Below are 19821 nucleotides of genomic sequence, written 5' to 3'. Positions count from 1 at the left end.
CAAGTTCAGGGAACTTTTGCCTGTTTGCCCGAGTGCAGAGAGCCAAATATGACAAAACATTATGTTATATAGAGGCTCTGTTTACACTGAAAGCACACTGACTAACTAACGTGATCTCCTGGGTCATGTGTGTTGGTTTTATGATAAGCAGCACACTCCCTCACTGCTACACTGCTAATGTGGCAGCTGGGAGTGTGTGCACTTTCTAAGGTTGAAGGTAATCCTTTATTTAGACACAAGGCTTACAACTGACACCACTCACATTCTACTTATGCATCTCTCTCCCTCTCTGTCTTTGTATGTCTCTGTATCTCACTCACTCACTCACTCACTCACACACACACACACACACACACACACACCGTTCGTCAAACATCTAAACAGTTAAGCCAAAATTTGATCTCTGTTAAGGCAAACGTCTTAACACTGAGTCTATGGTCTAATTTGGAAACAGCCGTCTGTCTGTCTGGCTCTTCACATACACCGTTTGGTTGTTTCAAGTGAACAAGGCCTTGACATCAACACCCTAAAATGATTATATAGCAGCTGAAGCTGGTATGAAGATTTTCTCCCTTTTTTTCTGTTGTCAGCATGTGTCTCCTTAAAGAACAGCTGTCCTGTAGTTGGGTCAGATAATCACCGTCTTCTTTTCATAATTAAAACACCTCCATTTTGTTTTCTGTATATGCACATCCACTGTACATACCTTTTTTTTGTTTACAATTAAGATTAAAAATACCATCAGGTTGTCCATCAAGTCTAAAGTGCCTCTAATAAAGACTACAGGAAAGGTTGCAACATTCATTACACACTACAACGTGAAAGTACTGACATTAAACTGGCTCTAATCAATAATTTTATAACGTCATTGTATCAAATGGAATGGGAATCTGTAGGAACCTGAATCTGTAGCGCTCTCCCGCTTCACAGGGAAGGGCAGACAGATAGTAGACAGCATAATGGAGCAGCTGTAGAGTCAGATATTTACCTCAGGAGTTTTTGGAAACCCAAGCTAGAGGGGAGTAAATAATAAATGTATACTTATATTTGCCAGGTGGCCAGTAACTATGGTAACTGCTGTACTGTAATAAACTATGGTATTATATTTGGCCATGTTCAGACCTAGTATTAACATGCCTCTTCAGTGATCCGATCACAAGTGGTCAGCTCTTCATCAGTTCACACCTGGCTTTAAAATGCGTCTCCAGTGCGTCTTGATTCACCACTTGGGATCGGATCTCACTTCCCCGCTTTAGATGCAAATAAACAGGTATGTGTTGTTGTTTTTAGCCAATCGACAGACGGGCCCGTTGTCAACGTGCTTGTGTGCGTGCGAGTGAGGGGGCACTGAGGGGTTCAGCGAATAAATGTGCTGCACACAGGTCTTACAGTGACATAAAATTGTATCCATTTGAAATAGTAAAATATTTTCCGTTCATTATGAAACTTTGGTGGGACTAATCAGACTGTGGCAGAGGACGTCAGTTGACGCAGGCGGTCCTTCAATGTGGCCTGGACGCATTTGCGCTCACACTGCAAAAAGAATGTGACCGCTTGTGGCTCAGACCACCTCTGAATGTGGTCTGAGTGATTGGATCTCAAATGCGTCCTCATTGCGTCTTGGGTGCGTTCACACCTGTACTTAGACCTGACCACTTGCGGTCCTACCACCCGAGACTGATGTTAATACCTGGTCCGGGGGGGGCTTTCAGACTCAATTCAGTGCAAACCTATAGGAGATAACCTAAATATTAGCCTACTTTTAAAACAGGGCGATTTGTATGAGATAAAGGAAAACCCTCCTGTTCTCCCTCAGCCTGACTTTCATGTTATGTTCTTGTTGTTTTTGCTATTTTTCAACATGAAATTTAAACAGAGGGAGCAAAAACACAACTAAGGAGGAGAAGACCCCTCTGAAAACCCACCTGGTCTCTGGTGGCCAGTTTAAAGCTCGTGCAAAACAGGTAGCATTGGTGAAACAGTGGCAATCCCTACCTGAGGCAGTCGTGAGGTCGCATTGTCTGTCCATTCCTCGATTATTTATATTCCTTTAGTTCATTAGAGTCCACCGATCAAAAGCATCAACAGACGTTTCCATAAAAGTATTCCAAGTCGTGAATATTGTCATGTGAGGTCCATAGCAGACAATCCAGCAACCTATTGTTCTTCACTTCTTCCGATATGAAAACTCAAGCTCCGGCTGGGGAAAATCTTTTGGTTTGATTGGCTGTTTTTCAACCGGCCTGTAGGTGCATTACTGCCACCTACTGGACTGGAGTATGGAACGTTAGATTGGCAGGAAAAATAGATAAATGATAATGAAAAAAACGAAATTCTCTTTGTCAACCCTGTGCTTTTGAGACACTCAATTAGATGACTGTAAATTCCCCCTAACGCATAAGGAGGTTCCCAGCAGTGCTGGTTTGCTTAGCCACATTTTATGCTGATCTGGTATTGGGTATGTTTGTTTACGTTAGTTTACTGCCCAGTTATGAACTCATAACCAATGAGTGAGCCAGCTAACATTTTCTCTGACTAAAGGCAACAACAAAACATCTGATTGGATAACTTTATTTTGATGGTTTTAGCTTCGTTTCCACTAGCAGCCAGCACCCTCTGCTGCCCATCTTTCTCTCTGGGTCTATAAACAAATTGTTGTCTTTCATTGTAGAATTTCAGCAAACGCAATGGATTACCCACAGATACCATTAATATTCCAGATTTAATTGAAATTATGACCATTAAATTTCAAGATATCTTGTCATGGACCAAAGTTAGTAAAGGGGAAGGTTTGACTTGATTCAGCAGCAGACTAAAAGTCAGAGTCAAAGTTGTGAAGAGCTATCCTCTGGGGACATTTTAAAAATGTAAATGATGTCTGTTTGCCTGAAGTGAGTGCGTTCAGACACTTTGTTTGATTGCTTTCAGCAGCCTGGTTGCCTAGAAGACTGAAACACACAGTGATCCTCAGTCCACACTGGACTGCCAAGTGTGAAATTCTCTTTCTGTTGAGCTTCAGTATGCTGTCTCCTCTTACAGACAGCCTGTGCATATTCTCATTTACAGAGTCCAACCAGTCAAATCAGGCTACTGCTTTCCACTTAAACTTTGACCCAGGAGGATTGTATGATAACATCAGAGAGTGTAGGAATGTATCTGTGAATATTTCTACTTTCATTTGTACTTTGTTATGTCTCATAGTGTTTGCAGGCATGTGGCTCACTGTACGTAGAATCCCATCCATCTTCTCTTTCCTCTGTCCCTGATTCATTCTAATTTTTGTGTCGAATATGAGGAGGCAGCCATCTATTTTGAATCAAACTGCTGTTTATTCTTGGAACAATAAATGTGAGTGAAGTGTGTATTAATAGATAAAGGGATATAAGAGTTTGTTTGTTTTTTTCAGTGATCCTTGTTGTAGATCTTGATTTCTCAATGACATGGGCCAAAAGATAAGGTTGTAGAGAAAAACAAAATGTGTTACACAGGTTGTTAATCTAAAATACAATCTTAAATTGTTTCATGAAATCATGAAGACCAAGATAACAGTATCGGTATACCATGTCATGATTGTGGTTAGGGTGTGCCACACAGGCAGGCTATTTATACAGCATACCGGTCCTCATTCCTGTTCCATGCTGTGGGATCATGCAGTGACCTTCACAGGAGACTGTGGAGCTGCTGACTGTGCTGCATGGCCATAAGGGGTGGGGAGGGGGATGAGCAATGAGAGAGGGTTAAACTGGAGCGGAAGGAAGCTACAGTATATAGAGTTGTATTTTTTAACCCTTATGAAGAATCTATTTGGCATTCTGGTGCATAATGATACATATATGTGAATATCTGTCAATCTGCATGTGAGAAGACCAGAGCAGCAAAATCTAAGACTTCTAAAAACACAATTTAACAAGCTGGATTTTATATAATTTATATATATTTTTTCAGGAATTTTATTCCTCTTCTTCATCTCTTCAGCCATTGGCATTTCTGCAAACCTTTTATTAACCTTTTGAATGTTTTCGTGAACACTACAGTTTTTTTTTTTCTTCTGCAAAGCACAGGCTCACTCAAAGTAAACATTTCTGCACAAACCCATAAACTGTAATATACACCAACCAGTTCCTTGAGGATCAGAGAGCTTTTCTGGATCCACGCCATACAGGGACAGCCCTCTACCAGTGATGTCATCGTTCACCGTCCCAGAGGACACTGCGGTTGAGGGCTGAATGCAGTGTGTGTGTGTGTGTGTGTGTATGTCTACATACAGATTGTACAGTACAGTATGTATGTATGCTAAGCATGAGTGAAAAGAGAGCGTGTGAGAGTGAGAGGAAGCACACAGCTGCATACATAATGCAGACAAATATGGGAGAGGTTTGTGTTGAGGCATCCTAAAAGAGGTCAGCTTATGAAATATTTACAACAATCACAGATATTTTTGTCCCCACCCATACAAATTCGGACAACTCTTTTCCGTGATGCAATGTGTATGTATACAGGTTTGTACTGTGTGGATGTTTCTATCAACCAATCTACAGCATCTACGTGGTTTTAACTGTATTTTTCAAGAAGCATCGTAACAATGCAACCAATATCGTGTGGTGAAATGAAAAAGGTGGTGCTAAAATAAAGCTTACATTGAAACTGTGAAAGAATTTTCTTCAAAAATAAATAAATGAAGAAATGGCCACACAAGTCAAACAAGTTATTTGTTTTATAATAATCTCCTGTGTAGAAATTTGAACAATTCAGTCCAAACCTCTATCAGGCAACAAACAAATACCATCATGACTTTCAATTTATCATGATAAAGCGAAGGTCACAATGGCAAGATATGTGGTAGGACTGAAAAAAGTATTCTAGTGCTGTCTGCTGGTCCATGCTCTGTCCGTACTATGACACTTTAAGCATTACCTTTATTTTACTGGCTCTGGAGAACTGAAAACACAGTTCCAGAGACAACACTGACCCCTGGCTGTATTTTAAAAACACAGTGATTCAATGATACGCCTGAATATTAAAATAACACACAGAGCAGAAATTAAAACAGAGCATAACAATAATAAAACAATGTTAAAAAATAATTATGTAAACAACAAAGTTAAAATAGGTTCATCATAGATTTCAACTGATACTAAAATCACAGTTTTATCCTTTCTCAGAATGACACCCTGAGTATTGAAAATTCACTTTAGGAGAAAAAAAAAAATTAAAGGTACAAAATGCAACTTCACGTTGCAGGCAGTGTGGTAATCCAGTTTCTCCAGATCAGCCAGTGGCAACTTTTTAAAACATTTAACTTATCTCTTAAACAAATAGTGTAAAGATTTGCTTGTGCATGACACAAAGTTAATCTCATTGCAATTTTAACCCATTAATTACAGTCTGCATACAATATCTCTGGCTGTTTTCCAAAGCTTAATATGAGCTTTTTTAGTCTGACTGTACTTTCCAGGCTCCTTTTACTTTCTGTTTATTTAAAAGCAATGCTGTACAAGGTGACTGTAGTTGTAATGAAAGAATAGAATCTAAAACCTTTGAGTACAGAGTGTGACAGTTGTACTTATTGAGCTGGAAAAAACACCAGTGTGGCTGTTTGTGCGGCCAACATTTTTACAGCGATAACAACATGCATCCATTAGTAAAAATCTTGACTTAAAGTCAGACTCAGTTTTAAGTGTACCGGTTTGTCCTGGAAACAATCCAGGAAGTGAACCTTACCCTTTGCACCCTCTCATGAGTGTGAGCTAATCTCCAAAATAAAAGCTTTTCACGTTGGTCCCATGCATGCACTCTCTGCCGTGGTTTAGTCCCTGCATACCTCCTGTCTAAGGGCTCTGTGATGATGACTCTTCCGACTCCTCTGCGATGGTGCGGTAGTGCTGTGGCTGATTCTGAGCCAGAGGAGAGTCTGTTTGGGTGAACAGGACGTGTCGGTTCTTCAGGGGTCGTTTCAGCAGGAACCTTCGGGATGTCACCAGGTCACCGTAGCCCTGTGAGTGGGAGAAGGCGTAGCCCGACCGACGGGTGCTGATACGCCTGGCCGGTGGGCGACGAGGTGCAGGAGCCGGCAACGCCTCTTTTCGCACCTTATACCTCACCTAGAAGGGGGAGACAGGGACAAGACTTTCATGTAGACCTCTTAATATGGATACATTTGTTCATTCATTTTAATAATGATGGATTCTAGCATTTCACACTACATACAAACTCCTGGATTCTATCCTAGTTTATATCACATGTATATCAGAAATTTATTCATTTATTCTCATGATATTGTAACCTTGTTAAAACCTTGTAACCTTAGAATTATTAAAGTTCTTGTTCACCATTAGCGCCCATGCTAGAAAGCTAGCTAGCTGGTGTTAAAGTGATTACACAGCTCGTGTTACTGTTTGTTTGCAAGAATTCTTGTTATTATTCGTGACTACTTCAGAGATGACACTTACTGAGACTGAAATAATTGAGATGTAATATGCTCACCTCACCGTGGTGAACAGTGACAGAGGAAGAGCAGCAAACATGGAGACAAAATGTTTTTGTCGCTTTGCATTTCAGTTTTAGTAAATAAATATGAACAGCATAATCAGTTCAAACTGTCTGTGAACTTGGTGTCTAGATTGTTATCATAAATTAAAACATGAATTAAAACAAAGTCAGAAAAGCTGGAAGCAGAAGAGGAATAAAATACATTCTCATAATTAGGAGGTTCTGTCTGAAATCCACCTTATCTAGAGACCTCATTTAAAAATGTGATAGAAAATGATAGAAAATGATATTATATATCAGTAGGCCTACGAGTACATTAAGGGTGCCAGTTGTATTGAGCAATAAAAGAGAATTCTATTAGTTTTGCTATCTAGGATGTCAAAACCTCAATATCTGAAAACCACACAAATCGCAAACAGAGAGCTTGTAATTCCAAGGCCACGATATTTCAAACATATTATGTTTAAGCAAATATGACTAAGAACACTTGTGAAATCCATTTATAATAGTTTTGTTTCGTTCTTGTTGTTGCTGCTTTAATCATATCCCTCTAATTTCTTCAACACATCAATAGGCCAAATTATTACCTGAAGGATAACGTGGGAAATAACGTGGGAAACGTGATGATTTTATAGTCTGTGTCATGTGTTACCTTACCTTGTCATTGATGGTGGGCCGGAGCTGAATGAGGATGAAGCGGAAAGCCACCACAGGCAGAATGCAGAGGAGGGAGGCCAGGAATATGGTCAGCCACACGTTAGGCTGGTTCAGAGAGTTTCTCGCGGTGCCTGGACTCACAGAAACATCAGACCAGCGGTCAGATTCACATAGTGGAGACGTGGGCACTGACAACCTCTCCGCCTCCATGCAATACATTATAAATGAGCTGAATCTATACTCACCAATGAAGGGGAAAGAGGAGGTGAAGATGAGGAACATGCCGTTGCTGTACATGGTGAATGTGATGGCAAAGTAGGCAGCCAGGCTGCCCCACACAAAAAACTGGTTCACTGCAGTCCAGTAATGGGTGTCCAGACACAGCTGAAATATGCAATTAAAATTTTTTTTCTTTTTATGGTGGTGCACATATCCCTCCACAATGTGTGTTGAAAGGGTGGATAATATGAAAAAAATATTCATCTATCACAGCACATGTAATTCTATTGTGATAGCATAATGGCAATTTGATAAAGAAATGTATGGCTAAAATAACTAAACTGGCATGTTTTGGCTAATTCATAGTGTTAAATACCTTTAAAAAAAAAGGTATCTCATCACAGTGAAACAAGAATCCTGCAGCCGTAACATAATGTGATGATGAAGCTGTATTCCTCACCTGTATGTTCACCACAACAAGCAGACAGGTCTGCGCCAGTAAAGCAAAGGACTGATAGTCGGAAATGTCTTTGCCGTCATCTCGGACCGTGTCGTATATGGCGGCCCATGGGATGAAGAAGAGAATGAGGGAGCTGTAGCAGCTGTGCATCATACAGCGCACAAAGGCTTTCTTACTGAAGTAGAGGTTCAACTGGCCTGGAGTGTAGAGCTGAGGATACTGGAAACTCCAGCGGTCATTCACATCCTGCAGAAACAGAGGATTTAGAAAGAAGATACAGAGGATGCAGCCGCCATGGTGTGAACTAAGTATAAATTATATGATATTAAACAAAAAAAATATGCGATGTGTAATTGAGTTTCTGAGTAGTTTCAGAATGACTAATTTTCCCTTTAGTGCGTACCTGGTCAAAGAGACTCATGCCGAGGACGGGAAGAGCTGTGTAAACCAGGTTGTACAAGGTGATGAACCACTCGTCGTACACAGTCTATGAACAACAACAACAAAGACATTGAAACGTGTAAATGCCTTAATACAACTGTACGGTTTCTGTATATTGGCCTCTACTAGAACTCAGAGAATTGGGTGGAGAAGTAATTGATATTTAGGAAACAATTTGTATTTTGCTTTTAAATTTTGTTTTATTTTCCAAAGCGTCCATACAGGACTCTCTTTAAGGACTCTTTAAGGTTGTAATTTGTGTTCTTGTTGTGCTCCATTGCATTATATGATATGATTTCCCTACTATTGTGCAGCCCCTGAATCTTCTATTTGCATCTTAATTAACTTTTCATTTACATTTAGTTTTTTTTTCTACATCATAACTGCATTGTAGGCATACACATTGCACTTTTCCATTCGCATGAAACCCATTCAATTATGTGACATACTGTTATTCCATTAAATGTCCCTCACCTGTGCGGAGAAGCCACAGAAGAAGGCATACCAGAAATGCACAAAGGTGAAGGTGAAGTTCTTGTAAAAGAAATATCGTAGGAACTTGCACATGCGTAGGTAGGACCAGCGACCATGCACCAGGAGGAGGCGCTGAAGGTAACGGAACTGGGCAAAAGAGAAGTCGCTGGAGAGGACTGCCTGCATTCCCTCCTGCCCGCTGATACCCACCCCGATGTGAGCAGCTGAAGGACAGACAGGAAAGTAAGAAGTAGAATTTCAACAGTGACAAATAGTAACTATTCTCCAGCTGTTTGGTTTTGTAGCAAATACAGCTTTGAGCTTACCCTTGATCATGCTGACATCATTGGCCCCATCCCCGATGGCCAGAGTGACGGCCTGCTTGTATTTCTTGACCAGCTGAACCACCTGGGCCTTCTGCAGAGGGGTGACCCTGCAGCAAATCACCGTCTGACACATACACGCTGTCCTCAGCAGCTCCAGCTGCAAGTTCTTCTCCAGTGCAAAGGCCTAAGAACAAAGAAAAGAAGGGATTACTGGGCTGTCATGAGGTATGAGTCAAATCCCCACCCCCCACCTCAAAATATTTTAACCAGACACCAAAAAGAAAGTCTATAAGTCCTGTCAGTGCTATGAAATTGATACGAAAATTCATAGGAAATAAATCCTTTATTTCATTCCTTTCCTCTGGGGTGGCCTAAAAGTAGTTACATTTAAATAAAAATACTACAATCAGCCTGTAAAATAGCTATGTGCAATGTTTTAACTGTACAATGACTTTGCAGATAGAGAGATTCACTTTTTGGGCCCAGCCAGGTAAATTTATTTATAAAAAGTGGGACATCCAGCAGGACTTTTTCTGGCATGAGGACATACAGAGACAAAAAGGGGGCACGCTTTCTGTTGGCTACTGGTAATAACAATGTGTCTGAAAAAACCTTCTTACCAGACTGTGTCCATTTATAACTAGACCATAATCCCCATCCACCTTCTCATCCTGCACAGTCTCTGTCTTCTGTAACCAAAACAGGCCTGCACGAGCCTTGATCACAGATGGCTCCTCCGCTGCATCGGGACACATTTTCCTTCTTGCATTTCTGAAAAAGGGAGACGGTTGGATGAGTTGATAAAAAGCTCTGATATTTTGTGTGTGTGTGTGTGTTTGGGATAGAAACAAACACATTACTTGCCAAAACACCTAAAAAAACAACAATTAAAACATGAGGCCAGCAGGGCTATATGAACATGACCATATCAGTGTATTGAGTTAATCGTTATCCTTAATTATTAAGTGAACAACTAAGTTGGGAAATGTGAGCGTCTCCTGCTGTGTACTTTAATTACTTGATTACTGGGTATTAAATTATAACTCTTTCAAAGGTCAAATTCACTGTTCACTAAACCCCACCCTTAAAAAGCTATTGTCCAGTGATAGCATAGTAACCATAACCATCAAGCTTTGGATTTTATCCACACAAAACCAAAAACACAAAAGCAAATGTGTAAGGACTGGATTAAACAAATTCTTATGTGAAATCAAGGACCTTTTATTTAAAAAAAAAATAAAAAATACAGCAAATTTCAGGTGGTAGTTTCATCACCATTACCTTTTTAAAACTACATTTCTGTGCCATGCTAGAAAGGAGAGCTTGATGGGCAAAGCAACAGTTACAAAAGCATGGTCAATCGTCAAAAAGTATGTCGATTTTGGAAAATTACCTGCTAGATAAAACCATTTTCAAATTGGCTCAGAAGATGCTGCACGTGTTAGAGTCGTTTGTATCTGTCTGACTTACTGTAGCTCCTCTTTGACTCCCTCGGCTGTATTAGCTGCCACAACGAAAATCTCTTTCATCTCCTCTCTCAGCATGTTGCAGGAATAGCCAATATTCTCCGCCGTCTCTATTTCAGAACATCAATACAATCACAGTGGTGCAATTAATCTGTCAAACATGCCTAACATTCACTGACTCTCCACTCTGAGCTCAAGTGAAGCAGGGCGTTTAGATGTGTCAGGCACACAGATTCACAATGAGAGAATATAAAAATATATTTCACATTATATATGTAGTGTATTACTTCACCCATGTATTACCACACTAACCTTGTTTATCTCCAGTCAACACCCAGATTTTGATGTCGGCTTTAGCCAGTTGCTCTATGGTCTGTGGCACCCCGTCCTGCAGCTTGTCCTCCACAGCTGTCGCTCCCAGCAGCTACAAACCGCAGAGTAAAGGGTGGTAATGTGAAGAGGGTTTTTCTTACTATCATTCTGTGATGAATATTCCAATACTGAAGCCATCCCGACACGTTCTTGATAATGTTCTACCTCTGTCTGCATAGTAAGGCTTTCTGTCAGTCTGAGACATTATTTACTCATTTCCTGGTGTCAACTCATTATTCATTTAATGAGTTATGGGGAAACATAAAGAGTGCATTCATTTCTTCTCCAAAAAAGTTAAGCAGCCAAATTAGCTAGGAATATGTCCGGAGCAGGTGGACTAACCATCAGGTCTTTCTCTATCTCTTCATAAAGTTCATCGAGTCTCTCCTCTCGACCATCCATGGCGGTGCTGGCCTCGTGGTGGCGCCTCCTCCAGTCGTCCATGTAGCCCTCATCCAAGTCCTTGTAGGCCAGAACCAGCGTGCGGAGGCCATCGCCTGCGTACTCCTGGACAGTTTACAGCAGTTACAAACACGAATCCTGACATCTTTCGGATGCACTGTACATTAAAAAGCAGTTTGTGCATAGTTCTATATGAGTATATGAGCAAACAATGCAACCGCATCACTAACATTGAGGTGTCCCGTGGTAACTTCCATCAGTTTGTTACAGGCCGGGTGGAGTCTTTCATAGATGATGGTGTCTGCTCCTTTGCAGAATAAAGTCAACTTGCCGTCAGGGCTGCGCACTGGAAATCATAGTGAAAGCCAGTTAGTTAGAGTCATGAGGTCTCACATAAAAAATTGCTGAGGTGTTGCTGTGATCATTACCATGACCCTGCACAAAGTCAAATAAACATCTCGGAGAGTAAAATGTGAATTTGGTCGTTTTCCTGAAGTTCTGATATTGATTCTGATATTGTGGATGAAACCACAAACGCGGAGACATCTCGTCACCACTGTCTCTCACCTATGACTGACATCCTCTTGCGCACATTGTTGAAGTCAAGAACCGCCAGAAGTTCATAGGTGACCTGTCGGCCCATCTCCACGACCGTGATGCTCTCTGGTGTGCGTGAGCGGAACACGAACCCAAAGTTTCTTGCCGCCGTCACCAGAGCGCCTTCGTCAGGAGACTGAGCCTGGTAGTAGAGCTCCCCTGCCCGGAGAAAAACAGTGCAATTGGCAAGACATACATTTTGGCTCCTACACACTAATAAAGACTGAACAACACTGTTATGTAAGATAAAGTAGATATTCAGTCAACCATATACCGCTGTATGCCAGAAAAGTGTATATTATTTTGTGCTAATGACCGTAATTCTGTATTGCTTTATTAGGATATATTTAATTAATTAATTTGTTAATTATTCTTCCTATTACACTAACTAGACAGCTAGTTCGGAATTTAATATCACCCTAGAGTTGCTTAATGGTTAATATGAAGAAAAAAAAGATATTTCATCATCAGAGACAAGACAAGAGCGATGTAACACGCCTGTTTAAAGCCTTTGCAGCCACTTGTCGTGTAGTAATAAAGACGTCCATTAGAGGACGCTCACCCTCTTTCTTTTCCTCAGGCATGACGGTGTGGCACAGAGCCAGCAGGCGGAAGAAAGCCTGAGCCTCAGGGTTTCCCTCCCTCACCGTCTCCACCACACTGTGGTCGTGAAAGATGAACTTTGGATCAGCCAGCTTGTTCCAGGAGAAGTCCACTCGCTCTGTCTTCTGCAAAAAGAAAAAGAAAAAGCGGACATGAGAAACAAAAGAGTCGGAGCGATAACATACTTTACAAATAATTCAAGTATACAGCATATGTATTTCTTACCTCTGTTATTTCCACCCTTTGTCCAGAAAAGTCAAACAGCTCCCCTGAATCACACAGGAATACGTTCTGAAATCAATCATTCAGCTCATGCTGGTGTGTCCATTCAACTCTGTAGCTTTTATATAAAAGCTAGAACTGCTCACCGTAAGCTTTGCCATTGATGGAGCACTTGTTGAAAGTCATGATGTTCTGCGTCAGGGTGCCAGTCTTATCGCTGAAGATGTATTTGATCTGTCCGAGCTCCTCGTTGAGCGTGGTGGTCCTCGCCTGGGCCGGAGTGTCATTCTTGGGGTAATACATCTTCCTGTCCCAGTCTATGTAGAAGCTGTTCCCCAGGCGGATGATCTCCACACTGACGTGGGGTGGGGGGGGTGGGGGTATAAGATGTCACAATGTGAGACAAATTTGATTATTAACTCGTCAATTTTCCTTCCTGTGCAAGGACCTACCTGACATAGAGCGAAATGGGCACCACCGTGTTGAGTACGATGACGTAGGACCAGAAGGAGAGGAAGGAGGAGAGGGGAGCATCAACCCCGGGGTCACGAGGGAGGAAGGCCGTGAACATCGAACCCTCCCTCACCTCCCAGATTGCGTTGCCGATGGCCAGAACGGAGCACATGGACGCCAGGAAACCAAAGATCTGATAGTTTAAAGACAGCACACATCTCGACGAGTCAAAAAATATTCCACTGACAATATTGATCAGTTGAAAAATCAATCTGCGTTTCAACTTTAAAGAAGTGTTTTCATGAAGGTAATGGTTTATTAAGTAATCAATGACTCAGGAATAGGTGAATGAATGACTTCCAGGTTGCTAGATCTTGTAAATAGAGGAAATGTTTTCTATTCAGAGACTTATCAAGTGACCTCTAACAGACATGCTGAGTAAAGAGTAAGTAGTGTGTATGAGTGTGTGTGTGTGTGTGCGTGTGTGTGTGTGTACTTAAGCAAGACACGTTGCAGATGTTACTCAGTGCTCTCAATGTTTATTTTAGGATTTATATGTGCGTTTAATATAGATAAGGCGGTGCTGCATTTAAAGTAACATATAACTGCGATGTGCATTTTAGTATATTTAATGTCAAAACTTCAACGTGAACATTAGAAAATGTACATCGACAATGTGCATGTGAGCTAATGTGTATTTGTGTGTGAGTATGTGTGGATGTCAAACTCACACACAACACCAGGACATTCATCAGGTGATCAATGCTCGTCCGTTTGAATCTCGTCTTTCCGCTGTTCTGCATCAGCTTGGTGTCCGGACCTGGAAAGATTCAACCTGATGGTCAGAATCACGGTCTATCGCGCAGACAGAGGCAAGTTTTCAGCGTTTGCAGAGGGCGTGTTGAATGAAAAAAAAAAAAAAAACACACACGCTATACTAACAGCTACTGCACTGAGAGTTTACCTCCGAAGATGACCAGACCGAAGCACCACTCAGTGTTCCTCAGAGTACATCCTCTGAGCAGCACCTTGTCATTGTCCAAGGCGTAGGTCTGTCCGTCTAGAGTCAGGGTCCCTTTGAACTTGTCCAGACGGTTGTTGGGAGGCTCGCATCGCACTTCACCTGAGAGACAGAGGAGAGGTGTCAGCATCACTGTTCCACTTCAAGCTACTTAATGGCTACTTAATACTTATACTCCACTATATGTCAGATATATTTTATATTTCAGAAATATTGTACTATTTACTTCCACAACGTATTTTCACTGTAATCTTGTTACTTTTTAGTTTAAGATCTTACATGTAAAACATACAGTATGATCTGCTTCTAAAATATGCAGCAGTATAATAAAATTGTTCAATACATAATAAGTGATGAGTTGCCTAAATACTTCACTAGTTTTTATACTTTAAGTACATTTTTCAACTAATACTTTTATCCTTCAAATTCAAATTTTAAATGCAAGATTTTAACTTGCAATCGAGCATTTCTATATCAAGGTAATGGGACTTTTTCTAAATTGGAAGATAAAATGGAATATATGGAAGCCCATTTCCACCAGGAAATGAAAAAATAAGCAAGAAAAGCTATATGATAGATAAAAAAAAGACATTGTAAGACAAAATGTATAAATCTTTCTAAGAGTTAAGAGGTCAGGATTTTAGCTTACTAAGTCAAGAGTTTGACTTTTTTTAATCTAATTTGACTTATCATGAATATTTTTTTAATCATGATTAATTTTGCTTCTTTATTTTTTTTTATCTTTACTGGCAGAAATGATCTTCCATGTGTCACCTCCAAAAGAGAAGAAACACAGAAAAAAAGTTAAAAAAAAAAAAAAAAAGTTTCTCTTTTTCATGTCCGGGTCATCTATGTAAAAGTATTATTATTGGAATGTTTTCCTTTCGCTTCAGATGTCTGTGCTGTTGTTTTTTTCATAATAAAGTTGATCACAGAAATTTCAATGTCTCGACTAAAAAAATCAAGGATAATCTTTTCCCTACGGTACTGATTAAAAAAGCCAGACCGCGATTCTAAAAAAAAAATCCGGTTTCCTGTTTTTCTTTCAGCCTCTCACCAGTGAAGCCAGCCAGAGCGCCGATGCCGTCCCCCAACTCTCCGGTTACAGTCAGGGCCTGTTTCACCTTCAGATTGGTTTCACTGGGGGAGTGAAGAGAGAGGACGTGAGAGGGATGTGACTGACGGGAAATCCAAGACAGTGTGAGACGCTCATGCGCGCGCACACAAATGCACTTCACACTCACCCATCTAATTCAGCTGTTTCTACATACACCAGGTTGAGAGGCTCACTGCTGGACAACAGCAGAAGGTCTGCCTGAGAGATGAAACCATTAAGTTCAGTGTACAGATGGCTGAGATTATGGAAGATGATAAGATGAGCAAAACTTTACCATCACTTAGGGGAACTTAGTCTTGAAAACAGTGTAGCTGTTATCACTGAAAGCATCAAATATAGAGCAGCATTGTGCTATAATATATTAGCATTCCCTTGCATTTACATAAATAAATAAATTGTAATAATAATCTTTATTATATATATATATATATCTGTACTCACTGTAACAAACTGATTGTTCTCCAGTTTGATTATGTCTCCAACCTGAACATTCATCCATTTTTCATTTCTCAGTCTGCCAGAAAAAATATAAACGTAAAACAAACCGTGAAATCTCAACACTGCACAACACTCAAATCATCTTTTACAGCTCTAAGCTGCATATTTGTACTTTTATCATGTGTCATTTACAAATATGATATATACAATGAGAAATATACAATGTGAAATCATGTACATAAGAATTATCTTAAATGACTCACTCTCCATCGATGAGGACGTCCACCCTGCGGTTATTCACTTGATTGTCGCTTTTGTGTCTGTTCTACTCCGTTGACACAAGAGAAAATGGCTTTAGTTTCCTATTTTCTGTCTTCGAGTGACATTCCCCTTCAGTTAATTAACAAATTGATTTGTTTTTCAATTTTGCCCCCAGTAAGATTGCTTTTCATCGCTTACTATGTCATCGCTGGCGTCCTTGACTGCTGTTATAGACAGCACCAGAACCAGAGGGACCGCCGTGGTAAACCAGGAGAGAGAGGACACTTGTGGGATGAGCTGTCGGGAGAACACAAACACACACACACACACACACACTTACTTGAAATGCTTCACTACCTTGCATCTGTTGGATTAAATGATGCACTATTTACACAGGAATCTGGAAGGAAGGAATAAAGTCTGCCAATATCAGTTAGCAAAAATAATTATAACCCTTGATAAGTGGATGGACTTTGTGTGAAAATTCTAAGTCAATCTACAACATGGATACAGATTGAATTCTGATTCACTTTTAAGCAAACATGTGCCTTCAAATCAACAACAGCTGTGCATGTGGCTGCGTGTAAAGCCTCTGAACCACATACAGTCCACGTTGACTCTGAAAAAGAGGAAAATGTCTACCTGAAGGACAAAGAGGAAGAGGAAGTAGGCATTGGCGAGCCTCCGGAGCTGCTCAAAGAGGTTAAGCGGCAGGAAGGTGAAAATGTTGTACTTGGAGGTCTTGATGGCGTTGTTCTGAAGTAGAGGAAAGTGACACACGACAGTGACAGTGCTGTGTACTCTTAATATGATTCAACATGAGTCATGATATTTGAGAAAGTTCTTAATTTTTTAAGGACAGCACAACAAAACATCCTCACTATATCTAACTGCGAGGTGAAGAGGGAAAGGTTATCTGCTGAATACACGCAGGAAGTTTAGTTTCTACACTTACAGCATAGTGGTAAGACAGGTTGAAAGGTCTGTCATTAGCTCGCAAGAATCTCTCCTCCTCTGTGGGAAAAGAAAAGACCAAGAGATCATAAAACAAAAGTCCATCCCGGACCAAGAGATGGATGCAGGCGTGTCCCCTGCATACAACACACTGTATTCGCGCAGGCATCGGATCTCACCTTCCGTCTTCACTTTTCCACACAGCTGGCCAAAGTTTGACACTACCGACCCCATCATTAACTCAGATTCTCCATACTTCGCACCTAGAGAAAGAGCAAGCGTAACGTTTCCACAGAGTGAAGTATAGAGCAGGTCAGGCAAAGAGCCATTTCTTTGTAGTTAGACCGTATACCGGCACAGCAACTGGAAGGGGTAACTGTGGCAAAAAGTGAGGGGGAAGCACTTCATGTCAAACAGTCATGTACAAGTCTGGTTTAGCGTGAATATCTGTACAGATATCATGTAAATGCAGACGGCGGGGACCATCATTTGACTAATTACTTTCACAGCCAACTGCAAACTATAAAAAAAAAAAGGCAACACCAAAACGACCATGTGTGTAATGTGGTTCCCTCGAATCAAATTTTCCAAAATTCTTGATCAGGCCCTCAGTCAAATTGTCATGGTGACAAAAACGGGTAAGATTCACACCCTTAAGGTATATTTCTTTGCATTTCTATAATGTAACATGACATTTACACTAGATTATTTATCAGACATGCATAAAAACTTCCTTCAAGGTTGTATCACTTAGAAAGTCCTCTGGAGTTTATCTGAGCTGCAGGGCTATAAACACATCTAGCCACTCCCTCCGCAACCCTTTGTACCAGAATAAAATTTATGGCAGATTATCCATCAACACAAAGATCAAGACGATATGATATGACCATGGACGTTTGACTTTATCAACGATCTACACTCACAATATGACAACTAAAACTAGAACAGAACCAGGCAAGAATTCATGCATCTCTGCGCAGAGACATCAGAGACATCAGACATCTGCCCCCCCCCCAAAAAAAAAAAACGGAACAGGAAGAATATGAAAAATCCAAAAATGACCAGAAATCAGTGACTCATCTGTGCCCTGAGTGTCCAGCAAAAAAAAAAACACAACCAATTTTCCTGTATTCTTTTTCAAAATAATTCAATAAAGTGTATGTTCCCCACATAAAAGAAAATTGAAGTTATACTTGAAAGATAAATGAGACATTTTTCACCACTGCTCTGTACTGCTTTGTACTGGTAATCAGTTTAGGAAAAAACCCAAGCCAGTTCCAAACTGAAAGGCTTGGTTGCACATGTTTCTCTCACTCTGTTATTGTTCCACTATCACACTCACACAGCTATGAAATCTATCTGTTATTGTGAATCACAATCAATGAGCCACAAGGCCTGGACTTTGATTAGTTATATGTTTTCTCACATTTCAAAGGGCTCAGAACCGTGGCCTGCTTCGTGATCTTCGTCCACAGAGATCCCAAAGTCTGAAAATAGAAGAAAACAGCCACATACCTCAAACAAAAATGTGATTTCTTGTCTCCTTTAAGTGCTGCACACACATGGGGCCCTGGGAAAACGAGAGGAAAAATGCTGCAAGTTTCAATCCTCCCTTGGATTCCCCCGCAGGTAAAGTAAATCCAGGCCCTCGTCTGTGCTCTGTTTGAACGACAAGGGACCAACCTTGGCCCAGACAGAGGAATGGGGGTTCGAATGGGGCCTCCTGCCGGATGAAAGACACCCAGGATGGACGACAGGTGAAGTGGTGTAGTGCTGAGAGAGGCGCTCACAGTAGAGGTTTCAGGTTCATGCAGGAAGAGCAGGGATCTCCCTGCGCCTAACAGCTCTGGGCCTGAGCAAACAGTGCAGCGATCTTTGGACCTGGATGGTGAGACGGGGCAGGAGTGGAGGGGCAGTAAAACAACAGTGCAGGTGAAAAGCTCCAGCCAATCAGGGCCAACATAGAGGTTGTGATCTGGGCGGTCAGGTATGTAACAACCTGTGATGGGTGCGCATGCTCAGACTGAGGACTTATCTTTTTTTCATTTTCAATATCAGCTCCTTTAATCCAACTGACATGTTGCCGCTTTCATAGGAGCAAAACAAGCCAAGTATTTGTTGCATTCTTGAATCATGAAACTTTTTTTTTTCCAGTGACTCACTAGTTGTGCGTTATGACAACATTATGACTGAATATTGTCACTTCACGACTGATATACACGTCCAGGTGCTTTCAGAAATGGAATTTAATACCTGGGCTCGAGCACAAAGGAACGCTGTGTTGTCCAGGGGACCTCAACATGAACCACTTGCTAAATTAGTTATTGTGTTTATGTGTGTGTGCTCTCTGCCCGCCAGTCCTAACACACACGTGCATGCTTTGACCCAGATCCAACAGGAAACACTAAAGCATGACATGAAGATCAACTTCCTGACAATCAAAGCAGCATTCAAGAGCATTCCCTGGATGTAAACAAAAGATTTAGCATTTCATAGCTGCATGGTGGTGATTTTGAAAGTCCTCTGACTGTTGAACAGCAGTTACCAACAGGAGAATCGTTATGGGCATTTCTGGTTTAATTTAGTAACCTTGGTTTTCTTTTTCTGAAAGATTTTGGTATTACCTGTATGGGCTCAAATAAGGGTCAGTAATGATCTTTGTGAAAAAAACGCATGTGAGAAATTCAGGTTCTGTAGAAAAGATTTGTACTTGTAGAAAAAAAAAAATGAAAACATGTAAATTAAATTTGTGCACAGGTTTTATCGACAGTGAGGTTGCACAGAAATTTGCCGAGTAAGAAGTGCTTTTGTGAACATCTGAAGATTCAAAATAGAAAACTGTGTGCCAC

The 19821-nt window shown here is 40.8% G+C and overlaps 1 protein-coding gene across 1 annotated transcript; it reads right to left on the bottom strand.

The window, feature by feature from the left end:
- Window positions 1–4702: 4702 nt before the first annotated feature.
- On the bottom strand, window positions 4703–18752 carry LOC111237498 (phospholipid-transporting ATPase ID-like). Its single transcript, XM_022766620.1, has 28 exons — window positions 18488–18752; window positions 17152–17235; window positions 16974–17032; window positions 16661–16774; window positions 16217–16315; window positions 16021–16082; window positions 15761–15833; window positions 15447–15517; window positions 15260–15342; window positions 14146–14304; window positions 13913–14001; window positions 13181–13374; window positions 12875–13083; window positions 12732–12775; window positions 12466–12631; window positions 11874–12062; window positions 11537–11652; window positions 11247–11411; window positions 10845–10956; window positions 10537–10642; window positions 9687–9837; window positions 9067–9250; window positions 8741–8964; window positions 8229–8312; window positions 7826–8071; window positions 7392–7530; window positions 7147–7277; window positions 4703–6101 (listed from the first exon to the last, which is right to left on the bottom strand). Exons 2-28 carry the CDS (start codon window positions 17207–17209, stop codon window positions 5829–5831), a joined length of 3600 nt encoding a protein of 1199 aa, XP_022622341.1. The 5' UTR covers window positions 17210–17235; window positions 18488–18752; the 3' UTR covers window positions 4703–5828.
- Between the last annotated feature and the right edge of the window lie 1069 nt (window positions 18753–19821).

This window comes from Seriola dumerili, unplaced genomic scaffold, assembly GCF_002260705.1.
Source record: "Seriola dumerili isolate Sdu_G_001 unplaced genomic scaffold, Sdu_1.0 BDQW01000877.1, whole genome shotgun sequence".
Taxonomy (NCBI): domain Eukaryota; kingdom Metazoa; phylum Chordata; class Actinopteri; order Carangiformes; family Carangidae; genus Seriola; species Seriola dumerili.
This window is presented reverse-complemented; position numbering and strand designations above follow the sequence as displayed.

Coding starts and splice junctions, on each gene's coding strand:
- LOC111237498 (XM_022766620.1), bottom strand. CDS start 17,209: ATGATGGGGTCGGTAGTGTCAAACTTTGGCCAGCTGTGTGGAAAAGTG. Junction 12,776..12,874: donor CATCAATGGCAAAGCTTACG/GTGAGCAGTTCT, acceptor TGTGTGATTCAG/GGGAGCTGTTTGACTTTTCT. Junction 11,412..11,536: donor TTACCACGGGACACCTCAAT/GTTAGTGATGCG, acceptor TAAACTGTCCAG/GAGTACGCAGGCGATGGCCT.